The sequence below is a fragment of the Mirounga angustirostris genome, unplaced genomic scaffold, assembly GCF_029215605.1.
Source record: "Mirounga angustirostris isolate CCGP_5_RB_7025 unplaced genomic scaffold, mMirAng1.0.hap1 SCAF_4, whole genome shotgun sequence".
NCBI classification, from domain to species: Eukaryota; Metazoa; Chordata; class Mammalia; order Carnivora; family Phocidae; genus Mirounga; species Mirounga angustirostris.
This window is the reverse complement of record NW_026991712.1, coordinates 21,038,996-21,058,734: the sequence shown is the minus strand read 5'-3', so window position 1 is coordinate 21,058,734 and position 19,739 is coordinate 21,038,996. Positions and strand designations below refer to the sequence as shown.

Sequence of the window (19,739 nt, the reverse complement as noted above, 5' to 3'; positions counted from 1 at the left end):
ATGGTGGCCCTAGCAAACAAATACATGGCGATACACTAAATGCTTTCTCTCTCTATCTTGCTATCCAGAAGGTAGTAGTAAGCCAGCTTCCCTTGAAAGTTTGTGCTGAGTCTTCCTGTTATGTCATGCTCTCTACTAGGTTGGGTAATGATCAGACCTTTGACATTGTCTCTCCACACTGAACCAGAGGACATCAGGAACGCAACAGGAGGTTGCCCGGTTAGGGGAAGGAGGAATAGAGAAGTAACATGTGCTCCTTGTGCTAGGTACCGCATATATCTCTTTACTCCTGAAAACCACCTTGTGATGAAAGTAGACTGTTATTTATTCCATGTCACAAATCAGATTTACCAAGATCAGTAATCTGCTGACAATCACACGGCCATAGAGTGACAATACAGACACCTGAATCCAGTTGACTCCGAAACTATTCCAGGATTTTCCTTCAGGGGAAGGTAATTAAGCGCAGGCTAGGTTACCGAAGAAAGCTGACTACTCTCATTTTCCTGAATGCTTAAAAACAGGTGCATTGTTTTCCTTTATGGACAGGTTGTGCATGGTTTTACCTGAAGTCAGGAGCATGGACAAGTAATCTTTCAAAGTTCCTCTTGGGTCTGTGATTTTTATGATTATAGAATAGTCTTCATGAATTGAGGAAGAAAGAGCCTCATGCTTCAGAAATTTTATCCATGTAGTCCGCATTTAAAATGCTCAGCTCACTAGATTAAGGGGACAAGACTATGCAACCAAGCAGGTCCCTCGTAATTGCTGGCTTTGGGCCAGTAATCCATGTCACTTGCCATTTCTGCTTTTCCACATCAGTGAGTGTCTCTTACCCGCCCTGGGTCCCCAGGTACTAAGTGTTTGCAATCCCTTCAAGGCAGGGAGACCAAGCATGCTGTCTTGACATTCTTTCTTTAACCTTATTTCACCTTCTAGTCACCTCCTATAGGTTAGGCAATAAAACTTTCATTCACTTAATAACATACTGCCTATCAAAAGACAGGAATCTTGGGATATGAGATTATAGATTTAAATGTACTGGAATCACCAGGGCTAGCGGGTCACACAGGAAACACTTGGAACAGCTTAAGAGCCATGCACAACTGACCTACAGATCAAAGAAAGCGAGTGACACTTCAAAGAATAAAGTCAAAACTTAGCAAGATAGGTCCGTTCTCAGGAAGATACAAAGTCCTTCCCCTCTTGAGAGTGGATCCCTTCAGGCAGAACTGGGTAAAGCTGACGGTCAGCAGCACGGCATGTGTGAGCTAATCGCCACTTCCTGTCGATCCTTTCTGCACTTGCTATTTAATTTTAATACCTTGATCTGTTTTGATAATTTTACCTAATTCCCAAGACAATGAGTTTATATTGACTCCAGATTCCAATACTGAAATGATGAAAAAGCTATTTTTTAAAGAAGAAAATGACCCTTGATAAAGATGTTATTTTCTCCTTAGAATGTTAAGATGTTGACAGTTTTATTTATTTTTTTTATTTTTTATTTTTTTTAAAGATTTTATTTATTTATTTATTCATGAGAGACAGAGAGGCAGAGGGAGAAGCAGGCTTCCCGCCGAGCAGGGAGCCCGATGTGGGACTCGATCCCAGGACCCTGGGATCATGACCTGAGCCGAAGGCAGACGCTTAACCATCTGAGCCACCCAGGTGCCCCGATGTTGACAGTTTTAAACACTAGAAGAAACTGGAGGGAAATCTGGTTCCCGTGGTTCTGGCTTTTACCTTTCCTTCTACGATTTCTCCTTGGAGAAGCTCAGAGTCCATTGAACAAACAAGGCAAATTAACTACTGGTTAAGTATTTCAGGGTTCTACTTCACAAACAGAAAGTCATTTCCACCTGCGGGGTCTGGCCTCCCTGGGTGTGAACATGGTTCTGCTGCTTGGAAATCAGTGCAACGGCCCCAGCATCACCACCGATGACTTCCTCACATCCTCATGGTTGCTATTTAACATAAACAACAAGAAATCCTCTAAAATGCCAAAGCATTTTATTTTTATTTATTTTTAAGATTTTATTCATTTAGACAGAGAGAGAGAGAGAGAGCAGGGGCAGAGGGAGAGAGAGATTCTCAAGCAGACTCCCCTCTGAGCACAGAGCCCATAGCAGGGCCCGATCTCACGACCCTGAGATCAAGACTTGAGCTGAAATCAAGAACCGAACGCTTAACTGACTGAGCCACTCAGGCACCCACAAAAGCATTTTAATCATTACTCCGTGCAATGTTGATCATATCAATATATTGACACTGATACTCAATCTCACTGGGAGAACGAAGAACAAGAAGCCTTAAACTTTAAGATTAAACAAATGCTTTTGGTTCCTCTCTGTCCAACTTCGTGAAGCCCTCAATTAGAAAGAGAGAAAGAAAGGGGGAAAATGCACAAGCTGACACAATGCCCAACATGCTTGGGAAGGAAAAAAGAGAATCCCTCAAAGTCCATATGGGGCAGGCTGATTAAAACCAAGCCCGTCCTCCATCTCCTTTAAGAAAACAAAACAAAACAAAACTTTGGTGTTTGCCCTGAATCTCTCAGCGCTCGCTGCAGCCTTGAGGAGTGGTGTTGGGTTGAGCAGCTCCTTGCTGTTTCTGCAGCCTGTGAAAGCAGAGCCTGAATGCGCCAGTGATTCTGTTCTTGCTTTTCTGATGGGCCCCTGAGGGTGCTTCCCGCAGCTCTGATGAGACCTAGCTCCCTCCCTCCTTAAACTCGGCACCAGGAGGTTGTCTCTTCAGGGGAGGTGGCTTGCAGCCCCCGGTCTCATTCGGAGCTCCTCTGCCATATGTGGGTCTTTTTTTTCCCCACTGAGGTATAATTGACATATAACACATCAGCTTCAGGTGTGCGAAGTAAGGATTTGATATTTGTATACACTGCCAGATGAGCACCAGCACGTCTCCTTACCATCTGTCACCATATGAAGTTACAATTTTTTTTTCATGTAGCTTATTGTTTCATCTGCCTATGGCATGAAGAGCCGAACAGCAGGCTACACACAGATGAAATGGTGTTTTTGAATAAAAGAATGTGCTACCCAGAAGGCATAACTAGTATTTAATTTGCTGCCTGTGTTCGATGGACTGTGAGCTCACAGTCCCTACCTCAAGGGTAGGGACTGTGTCTCATTTGTCTTTGTATTCTTGGTGGCTAAAACACATTCATTTGTCCATTCATTTATTCAACAAATATTTACTGAGAGCCGGGGGTACAAAATGGAAAAGGCACAGCCTTTAACAAAGAACTAGACATTTCTTTTGCCCCACAGGCTGGAATGCCATGGAATAAATATACTTTTGATATATTACAAGATACACAAATACACACTCAAAATAAATAATATGAAAGCTGAGCTATCTTACTCACAGAATCATCGAATGTCAAAGATGAATGGGACTTGCTTCTAAAGATAAGGAAGCCAACTCTAAGAAAGAGCTGACCAATCCTTGATCTTATGCTCTTTTCACCTTGAGCAAGGTGGTTCATTGAAGCTAAATTTCTACTTCAAGTAGAAATTTTCATTTTTCTCTGTATCCCTCCTGCCTTCAGAATGTAATTTTTCATATATATTTTTAATATTTTAATTTTCAAAAGTTCACATAATTCAAGGATCTCCAGACCATGGTTTATTTTTTTTTAAAGATTTTATTTATTTATTTGACAGAGAGAAAGACAGCGAGAGCAGGAACACAAGCAGGGGGAGTGGGAGAGGGAGAAGCAGGCTTTCTGCTCAGCAGGGAGCCCAACGTTGGGCTCGATCCCAGGACCCTGGGATCATGACCTGAGCCGAAGGCAGATGCTTAACCGACTGAACCACCCAGGCGCCCCCAGACCATGGTTATAAAGATTATGAACCCAAATTCCTGCAGGAGCCAGGATATAAAATAATTTAAGCAAGTGAAGCCAGGAGAAAGAATGGAGGTCAGAATAGAGCAAACTAAAACTCAAGCTCTTGTTCAGTTATCTACTCCAAATTTATGGCTTAAAGTAATTATTTTATTTAGCTTATGCTTTTGTGGGTCAAGAATTCATGAAGGGTTCAGCTGGGTGATTCATCTCTTATCCATGTGCTGTCCCCTCATGCAGATGGAGGTTCTACGTCCAAAGTGGCTCCCTGAATCATGTGTCTGGCACTTTGATGCTCCTTGACCTTCTTTGTCCATATGGTGTCTCTTCTTCTAGAGCCTCTTCAAGTGGCTTGGGCTTCTGACAGCATGATGGTCTCAGGGTAGTTGCATTTGATATATGGCGGCTCATTTCCCTGAACTGGTGTCTCAAGAGACAGGAAGTAAATGCTGCCAGTTTCTTAAATCCTGGGTCCAAAAACTGTCATAGTATTACCTCTGACATATTTTACTGGTCAGAGCAGTCACTAAGCCTTCCCAGATTCAAGGGGAGGATACCCAGATCACACATCTCAATAGGAAGAGTGTTAAAGAATTTATAAACATCTTTAATGTGCCATAGTCTGTTTCAGAGAGTAGCTACCAAGATAACAGGTTGTTGCATTGCAGGACTGTAGTCCAGTATGAGATATTAGGAATATTTAACATAGAAGATGGAAATTTAAATTTAAAAATGTGTAATCTCCCAATTTTTTAAAAAAGATTTTATTTATTTATTTGAGAGAGAGAGAGCACAAGTGGGAGGAGGGGCAGAGGGAGAGGGAGAAGCCGACTCCCCGCTGAGCAGGGAGCCTGCCATGGGGCTCGATCCTGGGACGCCGAGATCATGACCTGAGCTGATATCAAGAGCTGGATGCTTAACTGACCGAGCCACCCAGGTGACCCTGCAAACTCCTGACTTTTCTTTTCTTTTCTTTTTTTAAATTTAAATTGCAATCTCCTGACTTTTAAATGCTGGCAATAGATTAAAATTTTCTGAGAAACCGTGTCAGGCACACACATTTGCAGACACCATGCATGTCCATCAGCATGTCCTTCAAGCAATAAACCAAATTCTTATAAAGGAGATTTAAGAAAGTATTGATGTGCATTTGGAAATATTTTGCCTACAACTGAAAAATGAAGATCTTAAGAGCTTTTTTACTATCTTTGACATTAGATTTTTATTGAAAACACACCAGTCGGTAAGTGAGGGATCTTTCTATATAACTACCATGACCCACAAGGGAAAACTGAATGTCTCCTATTCTGAGAATTCCCTTCTCCCATTTCTATCTTAGCCAAATCACAGTTTGATGAAAAGTATCGTGACTTTCATTTCTTGAATTTGAGAACTAAAAATTTGAGATGATAAAGGTACTGACATAATGCCCCAAAGGAAAGAAAACCAAAGAGGAGCCCAGAAACTAAATAAGAATTCACAGATAGAAACAGTACAAACTCCACACTAGTGTCTCAACTTCAGTGACCAAAGCACCTTCTGACTCAGAAGAACCAGGTCATGTCCCAAGCCTCAGCATTTTGAGTCAATACTTGAGATGACTCTGACGTAGGTGGTCCATGAACCACATCGCTGGTACTCAATGACAGGGGTAAGTTTTGAGGGAGAACAAAACTGGGCACAGCTGCAGTATGAATCGTGCCTCATTTTATGAATTGGTGCTAGCTTTGGTAATAATGGAGCCAAGAGAAGAATGTGTACAGTGGGCCCCACTTCCCTGACTCAGTCTCAAAAACGTTGTTAGGAGTAGGAGACAGGGTTTCTAGCTCTGATTTACATGAGCTAGCTAACTGAGCTTAGGGGAAGTCACTTTCCCTCTTATGGCCTCAGTTTCCTCTTCTGTAAGATGAGGAAGGTTGGCTTGGGTTCCCCAACAGTGGCAAGTACAACTGCCCATATTCTGTGCCCCTCCCTGCCACTGTCCTTGGAACATATGTTCTGCCCACCGTCTCCACAGTGGGAGCTGTTCCAAAGACTGAGCCTTAACAGAGTAAGGTGGTGTTGAGACCATCTGGATGAATATGACTGATCCCCATTAGGGCCTTTATATAGACTTTAAGAATCTGGCAGGTGGGTGTGGAGATCCACTTGTCCAGCAGTTGCCCAACACAAGCCTTGTGTGTAAGTTCTGCTTATTAACACTGCTACCTACCAACCTGGACTGGACTGCCTCTTTCTTTGGTCTCCCCTTGCTCTCTGTGCAGAAGGGCCAGTTTGCAAAGCAACACACACACCCAGAGCACCATGTTCTCCGAGAGGCTGGGAGTAAACACAGGGGTTAAAACCCACTCAGTAGCTGTGGTGGAGGATCTGTGTGTGGCGTATTACAGTTTTGGAGGGAAAGTCAGGCAAAAAGGAGTCATGAAAGGTAGTTTTGCAGGCGGGGAAAACAGTTTTAGGGCAGAAGTTATCCAGAAACGGAAACTTGGGATCTGAGAAGGGTAGGCGTGCCAATTTGCCAGCCAATCTCGGTTATCTTGGTGACAGAGGTCTTGGTGTAGTTGCCTCCAGCAAATCTCAGCGGGAGGAGCAGGGCTGGGATTAGGGTGAGCAACATCATGTGTCTGCACATACATGAACCTGGCAGTGAGTGCATCCTTATATTTGGCACCAGGCACCTTGCTTGCCCCAACCTGCTCCCAGCCCTGAGGAGGGGTATTACCACGATGGAGTTGGGGGCTTGCTGCAAAGCTGTCCTCTGTCCCACAGACCCGCTGAGCAGAGTGGGAGTGGGTTTTGTAGAAGGGGCAGTGCAGATGCATCAGGCCAGATGAGGCCAGGAATCCCACGAATTTCCTGAAGGAAATTTGATGTTAAGGGCAGAGGCTTCAGATCTACATCGGGTTAGCTGTGCAACTCTGTCAAGTTACTAAACCTCATTGCGTCTCAGTTTTCCAATCTGCAAAATGGAAATTAGGAACAGCTTCTTGGCAGAGATGCTGTGAAGACGGGATCTGCAGATGGGGGACCTGGCACAGAGCATTCAGTCACTGCATGGCAATTCTTTGTTTCTTGCTTTCCAGCCTCCATTCTGCCTTGAGTGAATGTCAGGAAATGAAGCAAGTGAGGGACAGCAAACTTCAAGCCAAAAATGGATGTAGAAATCCACATCCTTGTGCAGGGGAAGCCTGGCAGGTCTCTATAGGCATTGTTGGCTTGCTGACTCATAATTGCTTTCTCTTTGAAATCCACCCATTCAGCTCAGGTTCGACCTAGTGCAGGAAGGCTGACAGTACAATGCAAGGATCTTGCCCACCAGGAAAAGTCTCCCGGTGCTGCTCGGAGGCCAAAGTTCTAGGGGAAAAAAAAAGTGACAAATCTTGTGTCACAGGCTTGCCTAGTTAGAATTATAGCTACCATTCACTTAAGCGCTTAGTATGTGCTTGGCCCAGTGCTGGGCAGCCCTTCTGGCATTATAAAGAAGTAGATACGACAGTTCCTAGTTTACAGATGAGGAAATAGAGGCTAAGATGGCTCATAAACTGTAGAAATGAATAGAAGCCAGACCTTTCCTGAGTTTTTATCCACTATTTAGAAATGAACATTTGTCACTCTGGAAATGCAAAGAAACACAAGAGGACTTCACTGTTCCCAGAGAGTTTAGAGATGCAGAGAAGAATCAGGACCAGCATATGACAAAGAACAGTATGGCATGCCATGTGGTAGCTCAACCACACTGGGAGCTCTTTGGGGGTGGGGGCTCTGTTTCGTTCTTTTTTTTTTTTTTTTTTTATATCCCTATTTTCTTGGGCAATGGATGGCTCAGTCACTGTCTGCTAGATGTATAGGTAAAACAAGTGCTAAGGTGTGTGCTACAGACCCGGAGATTAGTAGGGATTCAAGGTCCAGGGAGGTCCCCGGGGGTACAAGCGAGAAGGCCAGCTTCATGGAAAACAGACTGGGACCTGGGATGGGATTTAGACAGGTTGAAAAGAGCAAAGATGACAGAAGAAACACACAAACGATGACATGAAGCAGCACAAGCATGCGGTGCTGTGTTGAGGCAGGAGGGCCAAGCGCTTAGAGGATTATCTGTGTTCTAGTTGGCATGGCAAAGAGCCAGCCACGTCATACCTGGCAGGGCCTTCATGTAAGACTGGCCATTATCTGGAAATGGGTCCACAAGGGCTAGCAGAATAGGTCAAAGGAAACACAGGGTAGGCTGGTCTAGACTTACAAGGTAGGGAAGTAAGCTGGAGCGGGCCGGATCGCAGGAAGCGAGGTTCCCCACCCATGGGAGAGGATATGCAAATATAACTTTTGGCAGCTGTGAAAAGCATAAGAGGAGGACAAGTCAGCCATGAAGAATGCGAAGGAGGAGTACCAGGAAGGGTCTTGGAGGAACATGTGCTGGGGCTGCTCACTCTCTCCAGTTGGATTTTCATGCACCATAGCAGCCTACCTGCTCTTAGGAGACCCTCGGTCAATCTGTGTATTCTGTGGAATGAACTCAGGGAAATCATATTTACTAACTTATAAGTCATGATCCATGGGGTTCAAAAAGCCATAAAATCCTTTTAGTAGGGTTGTCTAGATATATAAAAAAAATCTCCTATACACATATATAATTTTATATAATTTAATACGTTTTCACCTAAATGCTAATATAATTTTATATAAATTTATACAAGTAATTTTATCCTGGGCTGAAGAGCTAAGTCTAAAAATGGAAGAATGTAACAGATGGCTCTATCTCGAGGCTATTGGTTCCATCCTTACCCTTCCCACCCAATTGTTCCAAAAGAATGATGAAATTGTATCAGTCAGTTCTGCTCTGTCAGTATATATTTAATCCATGTGTCCCAGCCAGGAAGAAAATCGTTACTTGGTAATGACCTCCACGTGGGCCTCAGGAACCCTGAGATTTTTCACCAAGAAGCCCGGAGTGGTGATGTGGGGCGATATCTGCCTCTGACTCATGGGACTGAACAGCTCATCACTGCCCACACTCTGTGCTCTAGAACCCCCATGGCTGTGGGATGTTAAAAAACGTTGTGAGCAAAAGGATTTTCTCGTTGTGACAGGGGGTCCCTAAGAACATCCCCAGGGTTGGTGATTTGCTGGGAGAACCCGCAGGACTCAGCAAAGACTCGTACTCACAACTAGGCTTTATTACAGCGAAAGGATGCAGAACAAGAACAACAAAGAGCAAGACGCACAGGGCAAAACCTGGAGGAGAGCAGGCACGGGCTTCCAAGAGTCCCTCCTGGGAGAGTCACACAGGATGCATTTAATTCCTCCAGCAATGAGTTGTGAGAGCGTTGTGTGAAATGTTGTCTACCAGGGAAGCTCACGAGGACTCACTGCCCAGGATTCATACTGGAGGTTGTTTACACACACATCCTCTGCCTTGCATGTACCCTAACTCCAGATTCCCAGAAGGACAACAGGTGTTTAGCATCAATGAGACTGTTCGTACAGGCAGTCTAGGCACACAGGCCATTCTGATCAGGGAGTGCTGGGAACACTCCTGAAATCCAAGTTTCCAGACACCAGCAAGAGCCAACCTTGCAAGTAGGAAAAGAGACTAGGGCCTGCTTCATGAACTTTTTCCTACATGATGGTCTAGTAAGTCCAGGGAACCCTGTATGCCTTGCCCACCTTTTGAAAATAAATAATGCACATTAGTATACTAAAGGATCTGAGAAGTACGGCAGTATAAAAGACTTTTTTTTTTAAAGACTTTATTTGACAGAGATAGAACAAGCAGGGGGAGTGGCAGAGGGCAAGGGAGAAGCAGGCTCCCCGCTGAGCAGGGAGCTCGACATGGGGCTCGATCCCAGGACCCTGGGATCATGATCTGAGCCAAAGGCAGATGCTTAACTGACTGAGCCACCCAGGTGCTCCTAAAAGGTTTTTTTTAAACCAACATTTGTCAAACCTTTTTGATAATTATACTTTTTTTTTTTTTAATGGAAAACTTATTACATCCTCTGGACACTAGCATTCTACGGAATACAGTTTGGGAAATCCTGGCCTAAGTATACAGACTTACATCACTTCTGTGGCCTCAGCTTTTGCCCTTTATTAAACACACAAATACCAAGAGCTAACACAGAAATTGCTCTCACTGTGTGTTAGCAGCTTTTTAGGTAATAATTCATTTGACTGAATAAGAGGCTGGACGAGGTAGCCTGTGAGCCTGGAGAAACAGCACAGGAGGGGTTACGGGTGCAAACCCTGACCTAGAGAGCTGTGCCCCTTTCCTGGCTTTGACAGTCATTGGCTGCACGACCACTTTCTCAACCTTGGTGTGTCGGCTTCCTCATCTATGAAGAGAGAAGAGTGCTTCATACCCAGGAGGAGCTCCAAATGTGCTTGTTGATTTTTTTTTCTTTATAGCGTGAGAAGTTTCGATCCTTTGCTCTATGCCATGAGTCATGGCAGGCACAGCAATGGACTCAAAGGGCTTCAGAGATGACAGCATGGGGTGTCAGGTGAGGGCAGCCTGGGGGACCCAGAGGGGTCCCAGGTGGAGTTTGCTCCAGGTCCCAGGAAGGTGTAACACCCAGGCCAGTCAAAACCAGGGCCACTCCAGGGAGTAAATGCAGACTGTCACAGGCCAAGAGGCACTAGGGATTTCCTGGGAGTCTAGGACTCAGGCCAGCAACAGAAGCAATATGCTTCTGTCAATAGAGCAAGACTCTAAACAAACTTCGATTAAACCTGACAATTTGATCCACAGGCTTGAAGAAAGGCACCTCGCAAGAAAATCCCCTCCGACTCAAGGCTCAAACAGATCTACATGATAGAAAAGAATAGGGAAAGATGCCAAATCGAAAAATGACAAATTGCCACCAGGAAAAAGCCAGTTTTTAATATGCCTCAACAATGTTTCTTTATCCCTTCTCATGCTATCTCCAGTTAAGGAATGTTCTGTGTAACTGAACAATCCTTCACCGAGATATATGAAGAGTCAGCAGTGTCATCCTGGAAAACGAAGGACAGTGATATACTCTGTAGTGTGCAGGTACAGGGTGCAGAAAGTGGGGGGAGGTGGGCAAAGACCCCTCAGTGTGCTAGGCTGTGTGAAAAGGTTCACTCGAATGAAGAATTTCTTAAGGGCTTGGTGAAGAAATTAGTCTGATATCTCCTTGAGACAATCCTAGGCTTGTCATGTCCATAATGGTTCTCAAAGATGATTCCTTGTGGCCATTTTCCATTTTCATCTCTTTTCTGAAGTTAGGATCTAGAATATTCCATACACTCTCATAGCGCCATGCCTCTCTATCCTAAACCAACACTGAGCTGGGTGCTTGGCACATGTGTAGGCTCAATAAATTTGGGTTGAATAAACAAAGGTCTTTGCTCACAGATCCTTCCACTTTACATGTCCAACATTTGCTTCCCCACCTGGCAGCATCTGATACATCAAAGCCTGTTTCCTCTCTGAATCCTACCTGACTCCCTGTAGGCAGTACCAATTCTCACAGGGCACTGTACTTTGTGGATAGTAATATGAGCTACCATCGTAAGAGCCCTTACTTTGTTCCCGCTACTGCTCTAGGACCTTTTGCGAATCAACTCTTATACTCCACATAATATCCACAAAGAAGTTCTTTTTAGCCCCTTCATTTTCACAGGTGCAGGACAGTGAAGCCCAGTGAGAAAAAGAACTTGCCCATGTTTCCATAGCTAGGAAACAGAAGATGCCTCCTGTCTAGATTTCTCAATCACAGTATTTACCACATCACGTTGTGGCTTATCATGGTCTCACCATTCACTGGTCCACATCAGTGCTAGCCTGGGAGCTATCTGTGACAGGACAGGGGTGTTCCTCACACCATCCCTCAAATAATCAATAGAACAGATTGAGCAACCCATGACAATACAACTCAAACACTGAATAAATGAAACCAAGGCTCTTATAGTCAGACAGATATGGCTTGAGCTCCAGCCTCTTCAAACCCTAACCTTGTGACCTCGACCATATTATTTTAGTCTTTCAGAGTATCAGTTTCCCCTTCATAAAATGGAAATTACAGAACCTACTTCGTGGTATTTGTTGTAAGAATTAAATGAGTTAAAGAACATGAAGGGCATACTCCAGTGCCTCATACAAAGTTTATCTAATACTAATACTCGCTGAAAGGTTCGTTTGATAACCATACTGCCTAAGATTTGCCTGAGGCTTAGTGGGTGTTCTATAAACGTCTATCAGATGAACGAACACCTATCTGTCTCAATTTGGGGATCCAATGCAGTAGGATGCACACAGAACAGCTAATTGTATTTTGGTTGCCATAAAACAGATTTTTTTTTTCTTTCCAGGATGCAAGCTTCATAAAATATGTGTGCATTGCTGTCTAGACACAACATAGTAGATTCTTCAATGTCGCACCAAAGTGGCCATCTTCCTTCAAGCAAACCTGCCTGCCTCCCGTGGGCTAGTTTTACTTGCCTGGTGTCTTTACTAGTTCTGATACTTCACTTCAGTTCCTTTGATCATATCCCATCATTTCCCTGACATCACTCTGCAACAATCCCTTAAGTTGAAAACACAAAACTGCTCTTTCTTGCTGTGTAGGAAAGAAGTCTTGAAAACTCACTTTTTCCACAGCTTTATGAACTAGATGCTGCTTCTTCTAAATATTAATGCATACTTGTTAATCCGGTAAATTTATCTCTGTCATTAAGTACAATGAAGGCATCAAGTACATGATAACCGAGATCCACACCTTTCTGGGTGCCTGACTGCTTCACAGTGGCCACAGGGGCTGTCTCTGGGCAGCATCACCCCCTGCTGCTGGTTGTTGCTGACTGTCTCAAAGCTGGGCCAATCAGGGTTCGTATGGCCAGGGATTATGGGCGTGGGATGAGGAGGGGCAGAAAATAATTGGGAGCAGAAAGATGACAGATTGAGAGAGCACTCGAGGGCATTCTGAGCTCTCTAGCCATAGTCAGTAAACTCGAGAGGGGTAAGAAATCACCCACCATTCTGTGATTTGAGTCACAGAGATATTGTGCTATAAAGGATGAAGCAGAGAAAGAGAGCAGTCTGTTGTCTGGATTCTTGCTGGCTTTCACAGTTCTCCTTCTTCCTGAGCTGTTGCTGCTTCTTTGCTCTGAAGTCCTGTTAAAGACTTCTGTCTGGGTATTATGAATACCCCACCAAGCCCCATCGTTTGGCAGAAGCCACCTCCAGATTTCTGTTCCTTGCAACCGCAAGAATCTCAACTTAGTCAACACAAAACTGATCACAATTACGGTTATCAACAATAATCCTTACAAGCATTTAACACCGTGCACATTTACTAACTGCTTATTATTATTAATATCTGCTACAAGCAAGTGCTAGAATAATGCTGTGGAAGCAGCCATCCAAGAACTAGTAAGTGGGTAGCAGCTGGAGGTTAAAAAGCAAGCCATGGAGAGGGAGTGGATTTACAGAAATGATAACCAGTATGAGAAGTCATCAAATCACTGGCGACAATTCTGCTTACAAGAGTCCATCAGGGTTGGATGATTGTAGATCAGTAAGACAGTGGAAGGAAATGTTTTTCTATCAGGAAAGAATGAAACAATGAAACAGATGGATTGCTGTTTTTAAGATGAAAATTACAAGAGCACAAAAAACTAGCTATGCTTAGGTAGTTCCGAAAAAAAGCCTGGCCACCGTCACCATGGTTCCTAAGAAATAATGCTTCCATCTTACAGATGTCAATAAAGCATTACTCGACTGTCAATTCAATAACGCAAGTGCCACCACAGATTCATATTTAACAAAACCAAATGTAATAGATAATGAGGAAAGGTGGTTGGTGGGGATCTGAATTAACTAACCATGTTTGATTGAAGAAATGAATGAATAGAAAGATCAAGAGGAAATCAGGCCATTCTCTAAGACCTAGGAGTTTCTTGGTGGAATATTTAGAAGAAGAGCATTTTATTGACTCATCCCAGTTTTTAATGCACTAAGAAATGCTCAGGTGCCTGTCATTCCTGCAGAAAGGGGTACACGATGAAGCTTCAGCTAACTGAATGACGGATAAAAAGGAACTTAGTCACATATCTCTCTCTACTGAGTATAGCCCTCCACATCTACCCTGCAAATTGATCAAGAACAACAGAAACATTGTTCCAGATCAGAAATAGACAGTAATTATGTTGCTTTATAAAGTCTGGAAAGCCCAGGAGGATACAAAGAAAAAAAAAAACAAAAACCAAACCGCCATGAAGAGATACCACTGCTAAAATTTGGGTGCATTTCTTTCCAGTTTTCTTTTTTTTCCCCCTGTGAGTGTGAATAATATGCGCTTATATTTTACTGTATAGACACTATTTAAAAATAACATTTGGGGGGGCACCTGGCTAGCTCACGCAGTGGAACGTGCGACTTTTCATCTCAGGGTTATGAGTTGGAGCCCCATGGTGGGTGTAGAGATTACTTAAAAAAACAAATGAAATCCAAAAAAAAAAAAAAAAAAATTGGATCTTCCTGTATATGCTCTTTTTATATTCTTTTCACTTAATATCTAGTGAGGATTTTCTTTTTTTCTTTTTTTTTAGTGAAGATTTTCTCTTGCCATTGCATATAATTTCAATGTTGCACGCTTCAATTGTACAATTTTGTCATAACTTAACCAACATATTTGATATTTATATGGTTTCCATTTTACTATTAGCTACTGACTAAATGTTTGTATCTTCCCAAAATTCATATGCTGAAGCCCTAATCCCCAGTGTGATGGTATTGGGGGAGGGGACCTTTGGGAGGTAATTAGGTTCCGAGGGTGGAGCCCTCAGGAATGAGATTAGAGTCCTTATGTGATGAGATGCAAGAGAGCTTGCCTCTCTCTCTCTGTCCACCCTGTGAGGACACAGCATAATCATCTACAAACCAGGAAGAGAGTCCTCACCAGAACGGAATCAAAGCAGGCACTTTGATCTTAGACTTCCCAGTACCCAGAGCTGTGGGAAATAAATCTGTGTTGTTTAAGCCACCCAGTCTGTGGTGTTTTTGTTGTAGCAGCCCAAACCAAGACACTATTCTTTCAACATCAAAAAAGCTGTTCATTCACACTTCTTTCCCCTACCTTTTCCCCACAATCCATTCTCGCCTTTTCTGTCCATCTCTGCCACGGGAGGCTGACCCCCGAGGATTGTATTACCTGCGATCCCCTGCCCTCCAGTCTCTGGTTGTGTTTAGCTAGTGAGAGGCCCCGGTGGGAGGCAGCAGGCAGGAGGTTTGTTCTCCCCTTCCTTCCCTGCTTGGACCGGGTGCTTATGGCAATGGCTGTTCCTCTCCACCAGGTTCTCTGGTCAGCGGACCCTCTTCCACAGCTCCAGCTCTCTGGCCCCTCCGGCTTCTGCTGTTGCTAGTCCCTCGGTGACTCAACCCTTGTAGGTTCCTTCAACCTCTGCTCTATCAGTGCTTTCTTGAATTATCTTTAGATTGCTGTCTCACAGGTATGAAAAGTTTCAACGACCAACTTGTATATTACACGCTATAACTCCATGGAGATTACTCATTTATAAAAAGTGTAACAAAATCAATACTATGTAACCCATTCCATTGGAATGGGAGGCTTACCACAGGCAAAAATACTCATACAAACTTACAAAGTAGAGGAATGGTCTAGATTCTAGAAACTTCTCTCCTGACATTTTCAGAAAGTCTTTCTCATATTTCCTTCAATTCCCTTGCCTGTGTAATGTTCGCAAACCACATGCTTTCCCCTTCCTTGCAGCCTTTGCTCATGCTGTTACTCTCGATGGAGCATCCTTCACTTTCCTCCCTACTTATAAGCTCTGCCGGAAGCCCTATTTCCTTCCTGAATTTCTGGAGCCCACAACCATCTCTCCTCAGAATTGCTGGAGCTGGGAGTCACAAATGGCTACTTCAATTTAAGTCAATTAAAATTAAATTGTAAATTCAGTTCCTTGGTCACACTACCCGCATTTCAAGTACTCAACAGCCACATGCGGCTGGTGGCTACTGGACTGAACAGCGTAGATTGAGATCATTTCCATTTCAGAAACGTCTATTCGACAGCATTGTTCTAGGGCACTTAATTATGTAGGATTCCAAAGAGTATTAAATCATAAATCTCTGGTATTGTTATCTAGTCGTAGAGTCAAGAATAATAAGGACTAACAAGGAAGAGTCTGCCTTCTTCATTCTGAGTCCCCGTAGTGCTGGGCACATAACAGATACTTAGTGAAGTTGCTGACTTGGGTAATGACCATAACTATTTCTCAGTAGAACACTAAAACACAAGGAAGTATATATATATATTTTTTAAAGATTTTATTTATTTATTTGACAGCGAGAGACACAGCGAGAGAGGGAACACAAGCAGGGGGAGGGGGAGAAGGAGAAGCAGGCTTCCCGCGGGGCGGGGAGCCCGATGCGGGGCTTGACCCCAGGACCCTGAGATCATGACCTGAGCCGAAGGCAGACGCCCAACGACTGAGCCACCCAGGCGCCCCCACAAGGAAGTATATTAATAATTGAAGCAGTGGTATAACAAGGGTATCACTGGACAACTTACAGGTAGTGGTGGTAGGGATTCTTCTAGTCCCATAAAAACACAGGCATCCTAGACAATGTCCTCTATGCATGCACAAAGAACCCATCTAGAATATTAGGGATGATTCTTTAACAAGCTACACAGTCGATCAAATGAAGTCATCAAAAGGACCCAAATGCACAGCTATAGATAGAAGCTTCTATACCATCCTCTAGGCTTGTTCACAGACAATGAGTAATTGTCTTTAGATATTGGTAACTTTTGACTGTGATTCTGGTTGGCAAACTGGCCTCTGTCAAAGGCAATTTAATGGAAGTGCTAAAGTTATAGATCTTACACAATGCCCTCCCTCATTTCTCTGCCTTGAGATGATTGCAGAATTTTAACAAAAATTCAGTGTTTGGCTTATTGGAATAGCCTTATGAAATCCATATTTCAGCCTTACGTTAATCTCTGGCAAGAATGTCCTCTTAGATATGGATCCACTTCCTATCTATCATTTATTGAGATCTGTGCTAATCATCACTTCACAAAAATCTCTTCTAATCCACATAGCAACCCTGAGCTAGGTATCTTTGTTCTGATTTTACAGTGGAGAAAAATTGCTTTTGGAAAGGATAGGTCATTTGCCTAAAGTTGAATAGATAGTGAGGGACAGAGCTGGGGTAACAACTTAGATTTTTCTACAAAGGTCATGCTTTGGGTCACTCTGTCATAGTTACCCTGGACATGGGCAGAGGTGATGCTGCAAATAGGGAGCCTGGCCCAGGGCAGGGCATGGTGACACATCACAACACCATTTTTGTGATTGCTCTCCTTGGGACAGCTTCTTGTCCCTCCCAAGGCCTTTTCTGATGTTCATTTGAACAAACCATCAGAAGACACTCAGGAAGTGCACAAAAGCTGCTGGGTAGCTCAGGGAAGGAAGCAAACACAGGGCACTTGGAACTTGCCCCTCTAGGTCTCCTATTTGACATTAAACAAGACCTGCTGTGAATATAAGTCAGGAAGGCTTAGTGGCCAAGCAACTGCACCAGCCCCACAGCATCTCTGACACACATTTGGACAATTCCTCAATTAACTGTTTAGGACAGATCCCTCATGAGACCGTCATACTCAGACAGCTAACTGCTTTCGTCAATGATTCAAAGGACTGCAGACATAACCTATCACAGACTGACCTCTTCATTCCTCTGCCTTCCCCTCCCCCTTCCAGGTTCCTCCTGAGCACAGAATGTTCCACCCTGTAGCAGCTCAGACTAGGAATCCTGACTTGCTCTTGGTTCTCCCTCTCCTGGCCACATCTAATCCATCAGCACACTCTGTGGCTCCTACCAGCAAACAGATCTGGCCCCGTTTAGCTCAGTGGCCACCACCCTAGTTCTGACCATCACCTGTTCTCAGCTGGATTCTGGCAAAAGTCACTGGTGGGCCTCCCTGGTTCCATCTCTGCCCTTGTCCAATCCATTCTCCAAACAGCAGCCAACATGATCTTTTAAAAAACATAAAGATGATCTCCTCACTTCTCTGCTTAAAATCCTCTAATGGCCTCTCACTGCGCTTCTTGAGACCCTAATTCCAAACGCTTCATGTGAATTTGAGGCTCTATGGATCTGTCCCTTGCTGTATCCAGGCCGCAGGACTCTCTGGAGCTCTGGGGTCCCACCGTAGTCTTTGTTTAGTTCTTGGATAATGCTATACTCTTTTGTGCCTCAGAGCTTAGCACATACTTTTCCACCTGCCTGCTTGCTCTTCCTCTTCTTTCACCTGGGAACCCTCATTTCTTCTTGTTACCATTATAAATGTCACCGTTATCCCGCAGTCTAAATTAGAGCATCTCCTTGTATTTTATATTTTTCTTTCACTGCCTTTAACATAATTTTGTGGGACACACACACACACACACACGCACGCACGCACGCATACCCCTCATTTCCTGGGTAGAACTCTAGAAAAGGATGTGCTAACTGAACAATTTAAGCTGGTGTCTAGGACCATGTACTTTGGAGGACACCAGGGCTCAAATCTTCACTCCATCACTTCTCAGACTGGGTGATCCAGTTCAAAAGTCACTTCAAGTCTCTGTGCATCAGTTTTTTGATCTAATAGGGACATTAACAGCTCTGGTCTCACAGGCTGTTATAAGGATAAAATGGCGGTTCAAACAGAGAGTTTAGGACACTGCTGATATGTAATCAGCATATGCTAAGTGACAGGGATTACTGTTGTTCTTGCTCCCTGGCCTCATGTGGGACCAAGTACCCTGGGTCTCAGAACCAATTCTGATAAGATTTGGGTAAAAGTCTAAATTTTTGGAATAATCATTGGACTGAAGGCTCCTTGAGGGCAGAGGCTGTCTGGAGTCTAGTCTAGTAGCTAGCATATAATAAATGTCCAATAAATGTTTATCCAAATAGTCCATAAGCTGCCCTTCGAGGGTCTGGAAGGCACTGCCATCCTATCTCTGAAGATACCCATTATCTGGGCAGTGGAGTTTTGGCCACAGTCAACATGCTCAACTTCCCTATCAAGGGACAAAAGAAGTCAACTCTTTTTCAACCCGGTCTTTCTAAGCCCAAGGCTTGAATAGGATAGGTTCCCTGGAATCTAAGTAATATTTATTTCAATTATCTTTACTGTCACAGCACTTAGAAGCTACTGGGAGCTATTTTAAGGATAAAGAAACTCAAGTACTGGCATTTCCTAACCCCAGTGCCAGGTCAACCCAGGAGACCGAGTCCCAGTACAACTGCTTCTCCCCACAGAAACTGCTAAGCCATTATAATTTTAGCTCTTATTATGACACAGAGGAGAAAATGAAAGGATGACTTATTTAAAGATTAAAATTGTGCCTGTTTTATGGAGTAACTCTTTAAGCTGTTGGAAACTCAACTTCCAAGCCCTTTGAACTCAGTTTTGCCTCCAGATTATTTAAGGCAACAAACATACAGACAACCCATCATCACCACAAAACAGATGGAGTTAAAAACCTGCTTGTATCACAAGAGAGACAAGAGCAATGTGTATATGAGGGGCCCGGTTTTTTATACAGTTTATTTCATTTTTTAAAAGATTTATTTATTTATTATTTGAGAGAGAGAGAGACAGAGAGTACGTGAGAACAGAGGGAGGGGCAGAGGGAGAGAGAGAGAGAATCTCAAGTAGACTCCCCACTGAGTGCGGAGCCCCATGCGGGGCTCAATCTCATGCCCCTGAGATCATGACCTGAGCCAAAACCAAGAGTCGAACACTTAACCACCTGAGCCACCCATGCTCCCCAGGACCCAGTGTTTGGGCACAGTACCTCAGAGATGCTCTTCATACCCATAGGGATTCTGCCA

The 19,739-nt window shown here is 43.8% G+C and overlaps 1 protein-coding gene across 11 annotated transcripts in view; it reads right to left on the bottom strand.

The window, feature by feature from the left end:
• SAMD12 (sterile alpha motif domain containing 12) overlaps positions 1-19,739 on the bottom strand; it is a 386,018-nt gene that overhangs the window by 133,499 nt on the left and 232,780 nt on the right. Inside the window, exon 5 of one of the 11 annotated variants that reach the window (XM_045896002.3) lies at positions 1,483-7,219. The exons of the other annotated variants lie outside the window; for them this stretch is intronic. Within the exon in view, the coding sequence (XP_045751958.1) occupies positions 7,122-7,219 (98 nt within the window). The 3' untranslated portion in view covers positions 1,483-7,121. Of the gene's footprint in view, positions 1-1,482; positions 7,220-19,739 lie in introns of those variants that run through there. 11 annotated transcript variants of the gene reach the window in all.